Source organism: Anopheles coluzzii, chromosome 2, assembly GCF_943734685.1.
Source record: "Anopheles coluzzii chromosome 2, AcolN3, whole genome shotgun sequence".
NCBI classification, from domain to species: Eukaryota; Metazoa; Arthropoda; class Insecta; order Diptera; family Culicidae; genus Anopheles; species Anopheles coluzzii.
The window spans coordinates 98396506-98409707 of record NC_064670.1 but is presented as its reverse complement, the minus strand read 5'-3'; the positions used below and the strand labels follow the sequence as shown (position 1 = coordinate 98409707).

Here is a 13202-nt window from a genome sequence, read left to right as displayed (position 1 = left end):
AGGGCCATGTTTCTGCACGGCAGCGTAGTGCGAGCAGTGTAATGGTCCCGAAGGAATGCGGCTCGTCCCGAACGGAGGCCCGGGTGGTTCATTTCTCATCAGCCGTAAAATGTACACAATTTCGAATTTTCCGTGCTGTGGGGTTGGATTGCGTGTTGATGTTGGGTGTTTTTGAAACGCGTCGAAAAAAACAAACTCATCTTCCCCTCACTTGTGTGCGGCACACAAAGGCTGCAAGACAGATGGATGGATCGGTGTGAATTGCAAACCAATTTCAACCTTCCGAGAGAAGATGACTGGTGATGAAAGTGTGATGCGTTCCGAGTGTTAGGCGTGTGGACCGGTTTTCATACGCACCAAGGTTGCACCATTCAGCGTCCTCGGTTGCGCCATTTTCCAGTGACTCGTCCGTGCTGCCAGTCCGACCGGGGGCGGCAGGTGTTTGCGCTCCCTGCCCCCGTTTATCGCTCAATAATTCAAATCGTCCAAATTCCAGCGTCCGTTCGTCGAACGGGCCAAAAATAAACTCACCATCGGTGAAACTAATCATGCGCGCTGGTCGTACCGGCGTGCCGACGGCCTCGGTGCCGCGTTCCGACCGTGCCGGTGCGCTATTTTCGGCCCCGGAATGGCACGGCGAAGGGTCGATTGATTTGTCCCGCGGTGCACCGGCCCACCGGTGGTCGAAATGGTGATGCGCCCGGCTGTTTGCGCTGGCGTCCCGTGGTTTATCAGCCGTTAAATTTGTTTTAAAATAATCAACATCAACATTACTGCTGGCCGGTACGGATGGGGGCGTTGGCGAGCGAAACGATTCGCCCGTAACGGTGCGGTACGGGTTTGCATCGTCCCGCTGGCTGCAGCTGTTCGGTTCCGGGGAACCGGAGCCGAAGCGTTTTGGTGTGGGATGAGCGTTGACATCATTATCACCGGCACCGGCGGCACCGGAGCCAACCGTTGGCTGGCAACGGTCCCGGTGCGATGGGTTCGTTGATGGGAAAGTTGTCGCATTGACGGCAACTGCAACGTTTACTGCCGGTGAACGGTTGACGCTGGCACGATGGTTGGAGCGGTCTGCAAATGGTTTTGCAATTATTTTAACCTATAATCTTAAACGTACGGCCACGGGAGGAATGTTGCCCGGGGTGCAAGTGATTGGACGCGTGGCGCTTGGTGATGGAGGACCGTTCGTTGGGCAAATGCATCCGTTGGATGATGTTGGCGCAAGGACAGTGCATCTGAATTCGTTTAATTGCACAACTTCTCAGCCATCCGTTTTCAGTAGAATTGGCTTGAATGAAGTTCCTTAGATATGTGACCGATTTCAAGGGAAATCTGAACACATTGAAAGCAGAACCATATCGTTCCAATTTGAAAACATTCGTCAAGTGACTTCCCGGAGCTTTGCTAGTAAAAAGGACTCTCTGGTGCGATTGTTCTTGGAACAGAAAAGACAGTGTTTCTGTTTTATCAGCTTTATCTGGGTAGCAGTTGCATTAAAAAGGACTATTTTTGGAAATACATTAGATTGATAAGTAATCAATCTTGTAGGTTGAATTTGACTTCAGAAATTGCACATGCACTTATTCATTGTTTTCTCTTTGAAAATGCATGACCGTGGGTTTGCAAACTTGTTTTTGAGTTAAGTTTTATTCAAAATAAACAAATCATAATTGTTTATATTTCTTACAGTATTTCATCCAACAATAACCATTGGTATTGTAATGTGATATTTTTCAATTCAAAATATCTGGTAATAAATTTGGTTTTACAGTTTCAATTGAAGTTCACATCCAAGAAATTGCACTCCTCTATCAAACCGACCCCATTATGGGTCCCTGAATTGCCAACAGGTACGCCAGGAATCAATTGAATCTTTCCGCTCCCACTGTCCAGCGATCATACGCACTTCATCACGATCATACACACTTCAAACTCATCGGCATTTTGGCGCACTCGACGCTTTCAATTGATGTGCGGCCGTGGCCAAAACGAGCCTGGCCATAAAATGCATTCCTTGATTGTTATTCCAAACAATTCAGTGGTACTTTTTTAATTTCACTCTCATCGCTCGCTCGTCCGTTCCCTTTTATGCCGTCATAACAAGGGACAGTAATAAACGACACATTGCATGTATGAAAAAAAAAGCAACAACGGTCAACACGGAAACATCCGAAACCAGTACCAGTCACGCGTTGTTCCTTAATTGCTTTATGCTCCGGACCGGTCATCTAGTGCGCGAACTGATTTTGTTTGTACGTGGCTGATTTTCAACCACCGACCGGGGGGTTGGGCGGCTGTACTGTTGCTTGTGTTTCGCTTTTATTTGCCATTCGTGAAGCTTTTTTATTGGAATGAATCACGGCACACAATCAAGCAGCATTTTTAATCCACGCACACTTTTATTATCCCCACTAATTCCATTCCGCTCAAATTTGCTCGTTGTTATTTGATACGGTTTTGATTGATGTGATAAATAAAGCGAGATGCAAACTGCGAGCTGGGATCGGCCTTCGGGGACGGTGGTGCGATAGTAAGGAAATATTGGTTTAATTAAATATTTGCATCCATTGGGGAAGATGATGTGCGCTGAGCGGGAAAGTTTTGGCGATAAAACGGCGACTAAAAAAGGATGCTGATTGTTTTACTTTTACTTTGGAAGCTCCAAAAAGGAGCCTCTTTGTTTGCCAAAAATAGGATTGTGAGTATGTGAATTTGAAACTTATTGATAGAAACCATATCGTTATTGATAGAAACAAACATTGGGAAAATGTTTGTACTGCCTAATCCAAATTGAATTGGACTTTAAATGCAAGTTCTTCCCTCTAACTTAATTTGATATTTTTTGTACATAAATAATGTTTGTTTCAAGAATAGCTGCCTAGATCCTGTTATATAATTTAAAATTATATATTCAATAATCCAGAATATCACCTCTTCAAGCCTCCTGCAGTTATTGTTAAGTTACGTAGTCCAATAAGGCTTGTTGATTTCGTTTAAGGGTGGTGTTGATTTTATTGGAAGGATTTAAATCCCATATTGGGGCCCTTCACGATTCTAGTCAGTTTTTTGTATGGAGTTTGACAGTTGGAGGCTGAAATCATGTAAACACTCCATACAAAACCACACACAAAACTAGCCTGCAATTTTCAGTCTAGATTATTCTAGCCTCAAAGCTAGAATTAGATTCGAGTACCTGCTCAAAAAGTGGCAAAACAAGGTGATGTTTACATTTACACCAAGGTGCATTAAAGAGAATTGGTGATGGAATCTAGAATCAAAGTGTATGTAGTGCAGGTGGTCTCATAGCATGTTTTTTTATAACCAGATTCGAACGTCACTTTTTGACAGGATGGGTGAACACTTTTGTTCAAACAAGCTTTCTGGAGGCTTGACGAATACTCAAAAAACTCTTAAAATCTTCATTTAGAAGAAGAAGCGATAAAAAAGCCTTCTAAATGCATACACCTTGGGATAAGTCCACCTGTATATAATACACACTTAGATAGCTGCTTGAAAACTGCTATACAATGCAAACAGCTGACAGGCTGAAATTTCAGCCTACGAACTTAAAACGGAAAGGAGCCCATTGATGGGTAATATATTGAAATTATCAACAGCATTACAGAGAGTCTCAGGCTAGTCCAATATCATGAGCAATCTCGTTTTTATTCTTTAAGAACGTGCCAAAAAGGCAAACGGGCAGTAGTAATGATCTGCCATTAGTTGCATGAACTAGATTATAATTACTATTGTGTTACAATTAGATTCCAAATAAGAGTTAATAATGAAAAGTATGAAAAGTAATTTTCATATACCAATATTAGAGATTGGGCAAGTTGACCATACAAATACGCAAAACATCATCTTTTGCAGAAATTATGAGAGTTGTTAGACAAATTTTTGAATTATCCTACCATATCCGGTACAACCATGTGTATAATAAAGTTTCATTCAGAATGCATGAGCCCTCTTAATCATAATAAACCTCAACCTCTCTCCTTATAACCTGCCAAGCTGTTATTTATGCTCCAAAAAACCCCAAAAAGTGCCTTAGCAACAGGCACAACTTTCATGCTAAATCATCTCCAGAAATCTCCTCCCGAATCTGAATCCGAATGCGAGCGGACAATCGTTTGCCAGATGAAAATAAGCTTTTCCCCAAAATCCCGGTACCTCCAAAAGCCAACCACTCCACTCCACTCCAACCAGCCAACCAACGGTTCCAATCACTTTCTTCGATCGGATCGCTTTCGCGCAACCGAAACCAAACGCATTACGCGACTCCCGGCTAGGCTAGGAAAGATAATTACCACTTGTAGAGCAATCCCTTCCGGTGTCATCCGGCGTAGTATTCGTAGGAGCAGCAGCAGCAGCAGCAGCAGCGTTTACATTCGTACTACGGCACACCTCTGGCAGCTCATCGTCATGCTCCTCCTCCTCCCCGGCCGACGCGGTCATATCGCCCGCAGCACAATCGCACGGATACGGTGGCGGTGGGGGAAATTCGAAAATCTCATTAATTTTTACGCTCGAACCGGAACTTCCCGAGCGTGCCCGGGGTCGCCAGGGGACGGACGGTGCCAGCGGTTCCTCTGCCAGCGGGTACGGTGGCAGCGGTGGGGATGGAGTCACATAACGGTAAGCCGATGGTGGTGGTGCCGGTCCCTCCACCGGAAGTTGCCCATTGTCGGATGACGATGCTTCACGGCGATAATGACTCCGAACGCTTTTATTATCATAATTACAGTCGAGCTGGTAGTTCTCGTGCTGTTCTGCTCCTGCTGCTGCTATCCCTGCTGCTGCCGCTGCTGCTGCTACTGGCCAGAACCTTTGAAGGTTATCATTAGCGTGCTCGTTGTACGCTGTGGTGCTGGTGGTGGTAGTGGTCCCGTACGCAACATGTGTCTCCCGGGCGAGCTGGCCACTGGCACCGTGACGCTCGCCGGGCCCGACCGACGCAGCTCGGTGATGATAGGCATCGGCTAACCCAACTCCGCCAGGCTCGCTCGGTGACATGCGCTGACAGACGACCGGATCCCTTGGAGATGGCCACCGTTGCTGCTGCTGCTGCTGCTGGTGATAAATTTGATTTGAATTTAAATTAATCCAATTACGATTTGGCTGATTTGATACATTTAATGCTGACGAATGCGACTGGCATCGGTTTTCGGTGATCTGACGCTCGTCCAACGGTTGCGGTGTTGATCCGGTGTCGAGTGGACCGCCACCTTCCATTACCGCCATTACCGCCCCTTCGTCGGCCGTGTCTGTAATTAGTTTTTCATTGTAATTATGAAACTCGCCGACCGACGGCCAACACCGGTGGTAACCGGTGCAGTTGACGTTACTGTCAAATTTGTGGTCTTGCTGTCGTTCGATTGGTGGACTAATGGGGATGGTGGTGGTCACTGGGAAGCGGGGCGGTACGGTGGTACGCTGGCCCGTTGGTGCGTCCGATGAGCTCCAGTTGCTGGCAACCGGAAAACGTACCGTTGACGGGTCCGCCTGTTTGTCGAAGTAATTAGTGGTCAGCTGATCGGCCCCGATAGATACCGCCGTCTCCGCCACGGGAGCGACACACGTCACCGACGGTGTGGCGCTGGCAGCGCTGGAGTAACTTTGTTTCGGCGGTTTCCCCTGCCCGCTGGTGGACGGTGCCGGTTCGTGACGTCGATCAATATTTAAATTCCAGCCCGTATTTGAATTTAAATTGAATTCGTGATTCGCCTCAACCGCATCGACCTGCTGCTGGTCGATTGTCTCGATGCAGCTAACGTCCGTCACGGTCGGGTGGCGTTGCAGTGCGCTTCTCGGTGTGGTCCGGCCACCGGTGCAGGGTTTCAACTTTAACGGGGGCTTCGATTCAATGCCGTCTTGCAGCAGGGTAGCTGGTGCGGGCTGCTGCGAAGGTCTCTCGAATCCCTGCACCGAGTGGCTGCGCTCGTGCAGCTGCATCTTCCCACCGTGAGATGGCGTGGCGCTGCGACGACCGGGTGATTCGAGGCGACGATGATGCTGCTGCTGTTCTGGTGTAATTGGTGTGTCTTGGAACAAGCAAAGCATAGCTTCCAGCTCACCGCTCACTATCTTATCCATCGGCAGGTAGTACCGTCTCGGCGGCGGCTCAGGGGGATGCACTTCCTTCCGTGGCTGACAATCGCCACCGTTCTGTCCCGGCACACAATTGCCATGCACGGCCGGCCAATCGGTGTCCCGGGACGTTGCCGGTAGCATCGCAGCGCACTCGCCGTCATCATCTCGCAAAGCCGTACGATTATCGTGCTGCCCGGCGGAAGTGTGACACGGAGCGTTCACCTGCGTCGTCGTCGTACCGGGACTTCCGTAAACATGATTATCATTTTTATCCTCTCGCTGGTGGCCCGCGGAAGCAGCAGGCGGTGTAGAGCGAGGCCGTTGCCCCCAGTCCGTCAGCACGACGTTCTCCCGGTCGTACAGTGTGCGGAGTGGGTCAATTTTGTGCTGCCGGCGGATGCGCTCGTCAAAGTGGATGCTGTCGTGGCTACCGTACCGGCGGCTGTCGATTGCAAACTCACCCTGATCTGCGTCCGGCAGCGCATCGGTCACGGCCGATGGGGAGGGATGGTGACGGTCGGTGGCCGGTGACTGCGGAGGCCAGAAGTTGTCGCACGACCGGTGGCGGCGTTGCAGCGGGCGACGATTAATCTTGAGCACGGTTTCACGGTCGATGGACGGGGCCGCTTCGTGCGTCCTTCGTGCCGGCTGTCTCGAGCGGCTCTGACGTCCAACGGCTGATGGTGCCCGGGGGGCGGGAGAAGTGACCGAACGGGGATAGGGAACGAGAGCGATAATAATGTAACATGTAATTAATCAAAATTCGTTCCCATTGCCCGACGAAAGAGGGGCTTAAGACAAGAAAAAAAGGTACAAAAAGTCTAACACATACCGGTTGGAAATGGTGAACACAAATACCCTTACAAACACGCGTGATAACGGCACTAAAACACTAAAATAAGGCACTCAAAACATTTGTCTTTAAATACACACACACCACACTTTAACACATGCTGGAGTGATTTATCGTACAGTTTATTAACATCCTTAACCTTACAATCGTATCGTATGGTGACAAATGAGAGAGGTATAAACAATGAAACAACGATCACCGATTCGGATCACACACGCAGTTAGAACTCGCCAATACTTTACAATGTGTTAAAACGCTGTTCACACAGTTAGGCAGTGTGTAATTAATTCCCATCTGCCCGTACGCACGCAAAGGGGATTTTGCAATAAAAGTTGTTAAATTGTCCAGAAAATCCTCTCCAAATGAGCAATTAACGATCCGACTTTCCACCCCTGCCAGCATGCGCCACACAGTGTGTGGAGGTAGGCTTGGCCGGGGATTGGAGCATAGAATCACCCTCTGATAAAACACAAAAACTCTCCCACCGGAGCTCACATACGGCTGCACAAATGGGCACGTATTGGTGCTTTAAAATGCACTCAAAGCAGCGTTCTACTGTGAGCGACGCCTTCTCGATTATCTCGCCACACTGCAACAGTGCATCCGCCCCTACTCTCCCCGTTGGGTTGGGCTGACTTTTTCCCCGCGAGCTTTTTGCCGTAATTAATCGCCCAAGATGAGATGGGGGAAAAAGGGGTTGGTGGCCAATTTCGCCCGAAAGGTTTTGTCTCACTGACCCAGTTTGCTGGTAGGTTTGCCAGTCAGGGTGAGCAATGATGATTGATTGAAGTGAACGCATTCGGGTGGATTTGAAGTTTGAGATTTAAGAGATTTTTTTTTAATAATGTCTTTGTTACGTATTGTAGCACAAATATAAGTCTTTATTTATTTACTCATTCAATCTCCAAAAATAGCAAACAATCGAATTAATGTCTCCATTGCGATTTTCGCCTTAAAATAAATCCCTCGCCCGGCAGAAGCGGAAAAGCAATTCCACAGTGATACAGAAAATAAAATTCCAATCACATTTATCGTTCCGCGTTGTCCTCCGATTGTACCTCATTCCCCCCCCCCCCCCCCCCCCCCACTGTGGAACATTCTGTTGCTCACGACCGTTTGGCGATCGATCGCGATAATCGATTTGATTAAACGGCTTCTGTTAAAGTTTGTGCGATTCGCTTCCGTCCGATTCGTTGGGCAATCTACTTTTTTCCAACCCATTTCCACCATTTCGCTTCACGCGCACAGTACAGAAGCTACAGGGGCCCGCGCAAGTAATTAACAAGTGTTGTACCAATTTCACGCATCATCATCAACAGCAGCAGCAGTATCATTCTCGTGCCTTATCCAGCACCAGCAACCGATGTTACACGGTGCGAGATAAACCGAATTGCTTGGTCAGCGAGCAAACAAGGAGGGAGTGTAAAAATCCCGTGCGCCCGAAATGATGCTGCAAACTCGTGGATGTGTTTCGTGCTGTGCTGTTCTGTTTGCTTAACAGTTCTGTAAGGGGTGTGCGATTGTACGTATGTTTGGTTTCATGTTTTTGATTAAACTTCGTACTGTTTGGTTTTCGCCGTCGTTCGAAGAGTGCACTGTCAATTACATTTGGTATGAAAATTTTGTTTTATTAATGATTAAATGTCACAAGATGGGCAACATTTTTGACAAGACTTGTTCCCAACTTGTTTTTTTGATAATTATAATGGTCGTTTCGTTTAAAAATGCGCACGGAAAACCCTTATCATTTCAAGCAAAGAATCAAAAAGCTTCATCGATAATGCATCTCGCTTGGCCGGGTCCACTTGTAAAGCCAATCCTTGTAATGGATTATGAGTAGGTAGCTCGGAGTGTTTCATAATTATCATTTTCTACCCTTTATGTGCCCTTTTACCCGGTATGCTTCTTGCTCTTTCTCTCTCTCTATCTCTCCCCCACACACTCTTTCTTTCGCTTGTTCTCTGTCTGACCTCATTTGCTGCGATTAATGCCGAAACAAGAATTGGCTCCAGCTTATCAGCACGTGCCTACCGCCATCCGCACGCGGACTGCGGGCACGATCTGATTTCCTTTCATTCTAATTACATTTTTCATTGCATCGTAATGCTCGGTTTCTTACGGAACGGATATGGATTATCGTTTGTCGGGGAAGGTGGGTTTTTGTTTTTCTTCTTCACCGCTGCGGTAGGATTGGACCAGGCGTAGGCTGTGCCAGTCGCGAAGCAATTAAAATAAAATGCTGCTAATCGTGGCGCTGGTAGGAACGAAAAACAAAACAACACAACGCAAAAAAAAATGGCGCAAATAAGAGTCCCGCCCGCGTCAGCGATCGTTACGGCGATTTGCTTTCTGGCATAAATAATTAAAGGGGTTTAATAAGGTTCAATTGAGTGAACCTTTTTTTCCCCCATTTTTCCAGTTTGGTTTTGTTTTCGGGTAGCCTGTGTAACGCCGCGCGACTGTGGAACGGTTCAGCGCGTATCGCACAAAACGGTGGCGTTTTAATGGTTCAACGCCTCCGCACACCGAGCGATAGAGAATTTGAGCGGAAAAGCGTTCGAGAGCGGTTGGGAGTTTACGTTTTGCCGCGTTCCTTTGCTTTCATTGCCTACTTTTGCTAATGAATCGTGCGGCATTGCTATGCGGAAGGGCCACTGCCACTTAGAGCTGAAGCATGCACAATAGCGTGGCATTGTTTGTAGGCGTCTTTTTCCACTGCAGAGGAGAGATTGACGCTTTTGGTCGCTTGCATGATAAGGCAAAGGGTGCAAAAAGAAAAGTTTGAAATTTTCAATAAAAACTGAAAACTAAAACCACCATATTTTTCGCACCCGATTGACACATTTTCGACGGTACGCCGTGTCATCCCGCTCTCGGGTGACCAACTTTTTGACGCCCCAACAGCTGAAGCTTCAGCCCGAACAACTAGGCCGTATACATATCCTCTTGTCGCTCTATCTATTTTTCTATCCAAGTCAAAGTCAGAGAAGAGGCGAGTGCCTGCAAAATCCATCAATCAATAATACCCGACCGGACCGGTTGATGGGTAGGCGGAAATCACTCAGGAACGCCCATCCGTCAGTCTCCGTGGTGTACCGGGAACGCTCACTGTACCGAGAATGCTCGGTACACTGGCTAACGGGGTCCTTTCCAGAAGCAGGGAGCCACCTAAAACCACCGGAACTTTAATCAATATCACAAACAATCGAGTAACTGTCAATTGCCGGGTTGCCCGATCCTTCGTCAAACTCTGCTGTTAGATGGAATGGGAGACGTTGGGACATTGGGACATTGAGTTTGGTGTGTAGTACATTGAGAATAACCTTTGTCAGTGAAAAAAGAATGTTGCCAGAGTTGCTAGAGTTAAGGAAACTGTTGTTTTTAAGTGTTTGTTGAAACAGTTCCCCATTTGAAAAGTGTTGTAATATGTTGAAGTTATGATCATGTTCAAGAATTGGAGTCACATTCAGGATTCTGTTCGGGTCAGGTGGAGTACAATTTGTATCCCATTTCAAGGACAATGACAATGATTCCATTTCAGTGTTAAACGAATCGTATGATATTCAATTTTCCACCAATGCCTACAACTGACGTGGGCGTGCAATTACAGCTGATGACCATCGACGTTGATCGAAAGTGATTGAGGCTACCGAAAACGCGCTCACAGTCGGCAAACGCTACCGAAAACCACATCATACATCGAATGCATCATTCGGTGTGGTTGTTTCTAATCACTCTTTCTCTTCCGTTCACACTGCTTCCACCCTGGGGACGTAACAGTGCAAAATCAATCAACTGTCTGTACATTGCAGGCGACGACACTTAAGCCTCTTCTCTTCTCTAACACTTCTGTTGCCGAGGCTGCTGCTGCTGTTCTGTCTGTCTGATGACTGTTGGCTTTGACCGTTTGCAAAGGGCGGCTGTTAAGCAGACGCTTTGCAGCACGCACCACACTGTGGTGGATCTCACATACACACACACACACACGCACGGACACCCTTATTGATTGAACTGGCTTGTGGCGGTCGAGACCAAGGCACCAAGGACCAAAGGGGATTGAAAGTTTCCCGCCTCTCAACCGACTTGATGTGAACCATTTGGCAAAACCGGCGGCGCAAATGAGAACGAGACGCAACCATTCCGCCATTTTCGGGAAGATGCTCTACCGGGAAAGAACCACACGGTGGTGGTGGTGTCCGCTTGCATCCTTCACAGCAGATTAGAAGCCTTGGCCCTTTCGATGTGTAGCCGGAACCGAATACAGCAATACAGACGCTTAGCCACGGCACTGCCAGCCGGCTGCCAGCAGCCCTCAAGGAAGGTATCCAATTACCGTCAATTAAACGCGAGATAAGATAACGAGCATCGTATCTCGGCCGCGCGGTACTTTACCGGCTGGTGGTTCTGGCTCCAACCCTCCCCGGAAGCCCGGATGGGTTTCCGATAACGCGGACGCAATTGAGCTTTCCTCGTACAGTGGCGAAGCTCGCACTGGGGCTGATCGGATTGAGCGATTTCGAACGGAAAGTTATTTAAAACTGTCCTGCGGACGGGCGTCTAATCAGTGCTTAGTGGGAAGGAGCGACATACAAGCGAAACGCGAAGGGGGGCAAGATGCTTTCCCGCCGTAAGATGTAGCAGCTGAACGATCTTTCCTAAAATGAGCATCGGTACATTCGGTGGGGCATGGCAAACGGGGCAAAAAGGAGCAAGTTGGACAAATTGAGTTATGTTAATTGATGGTGCGCAGGTCGGACATTGGTATCTACCTTTGGCCGGACAGCTAGCCGGATCGATAGCCCAGTGTCGCCGCGATTCGCCCAACGGAAGTGATCGCGATGCACACAGTAAGTAACAGCCAATTAGTGATTTGAACAGGGGGTGGACAATTGTATTAGAGTGAGACAGAGCCGAGACAGACGCTGGCACGTATGATCCACGATAAACGAGCACTTATTTACAGACACACACACTCACACCAGGGTCAGGTCGTAGTGATTCTTTCGCAGGGAATCGGTCTTATGATAGACGCCTTTTTAGAAAATTAGTAAGGTTGTCACTTGTTGCAACTTGTCGGTAGGACGGAGTCGATTTAGGACTTACCGGTGCCGCGCGACTTTTCGCGTTCCTCCTCCTCGAGCGCGGCAAGCACGGCCGATTTGGCCAGGCTCGGCGGCTTGGTCGTCGATGGGTCATCAAAGTCGATTCTGGAAGGTGGTGGAAAGCGGTGAGAAAGACGATTAATTTGCATACTAATTGTTTCACGGGCTGCGACTTTCGTGCTGTCAATTGACGGTTTGACTAACGAGAGTGGACTCTGGTGTACCAGTTGGAAGACGGGACGGGTGGTTAGTGAAGGGAGCTTTGTAGAGGAGATGTATCGATATGTTTGATTCGTATAATTCATGGTGCCACACATGATTTAGTGGAGCGATACAGTTATTGCTTATGGAATTGATAAGGTTTTGCATGATAACTTAGTTTTGGTAGATTTATGCATCATTTGATCATAGTTTTGGCGTTTTCTGGCATCTCTTTCTTGTCTGTAACATCAATCTACTTAAACTAGCAAATAGTTAGATAAGTTCTAATAGAGGGCGCTACAGTAGTTATGATGTAGTTATGTTGATTTACAATCCACTTTATTCGTACAGTTAAAACGTACTCTTGTTATGTTACCGTCAGTAGCCATCTTTGGATCAAACAAGCTTTGCATCTAGCAGAGATGCTGACCTATCCCAGCTCATCTCAGTGTGTGCAATCCCCGCAGAACTCATACAGCTCAGCATTACCTACGACCACAGTAATCACACTCGAAGAATTATTTTATCAGCACAGACTTCAGGCACTGCAGCAACAATCCCCGTCGACTGTCGAGATTAAAGAACCCCGTCACAAAAATAGCACAACACAGCTTTGAGGTTCAACAAACCGGCGGCGGCGGCTACTCGCTCCGAGATTGTCGAGATTGCCTTGAGCTGTGAAAAACATGTTGGCCCGCACCAAGATCACCAAATAAATCAAATTCCACGGTTCCCCAGTTTTGTCTGTGTGGGCGCTGAAATGTTGCTCTCGTCCGGCGGTCAAAATAACGCCGGCGAAAAGGCAATTCCTGCTGGCCAAAAATTTCCACCCGACGAAAAAGGCTTACAAATCTGGAGACCGCCACCAAGTGTTGTGTGTGTGCATGATTGGTATGGTTGGTGGCAATGTTCGCTCTCCGGATGAATCCTTTTTCCCTCGTCACGGCACC

At 47.7% G+C, this 13202-nt stretch overlaps 2 protein-coding genes across 9 annotated transcripts in view; one reads left to right on the top strand and one right to left on the bottom strand.

The window, feature by feature from the left end:
- The window catches only part of LOC120947541 (alpha-tubulin N-acetyltransferase), a 600156-nt gene that overhangs the window by 542561 nt on the left and 44393 nt on the right, over nucleotides 1–13202 (top strand). The gene's annotated exons all lie outside the window — the stretch shown is intronic.
- LOC120947348 (GATA zinc finger domain-containing protein 10) overlaps nucleotides 1–13202 on the bottom strand; it is a 103984-nt gene that overhangs the window by 68963 nt on the left and 21819 nt on the right. For 5 of the 8 annotated variants that reach the window (XM_049607276.1, XM_049607277.1, XM_049607278.1 and 2 more), the window contains 3 exons: nucleotides 12053–12156; nucleotides 4314–6773; nucleotides 358–1074 (listed from right to left, as the gene is read on the bottom strand). In XM_049607276.1, coding sequence (XP_049463233.1) covers nucleotides 358–1074; nucleotides 4314–6773; nucleotides 12053–12156 — 3281 coding nt within the window. The remainder of the gene's footprint in view (nucleotides 1–357; nucleotides 1075–4313; nucleotides 6774–12052; nucleotides 12157–13202) is intronic. The other 3 variants (XM_049607281.1, XM_040362585.2, XM_049607283.1) reach the window with 1 other exon arrangement.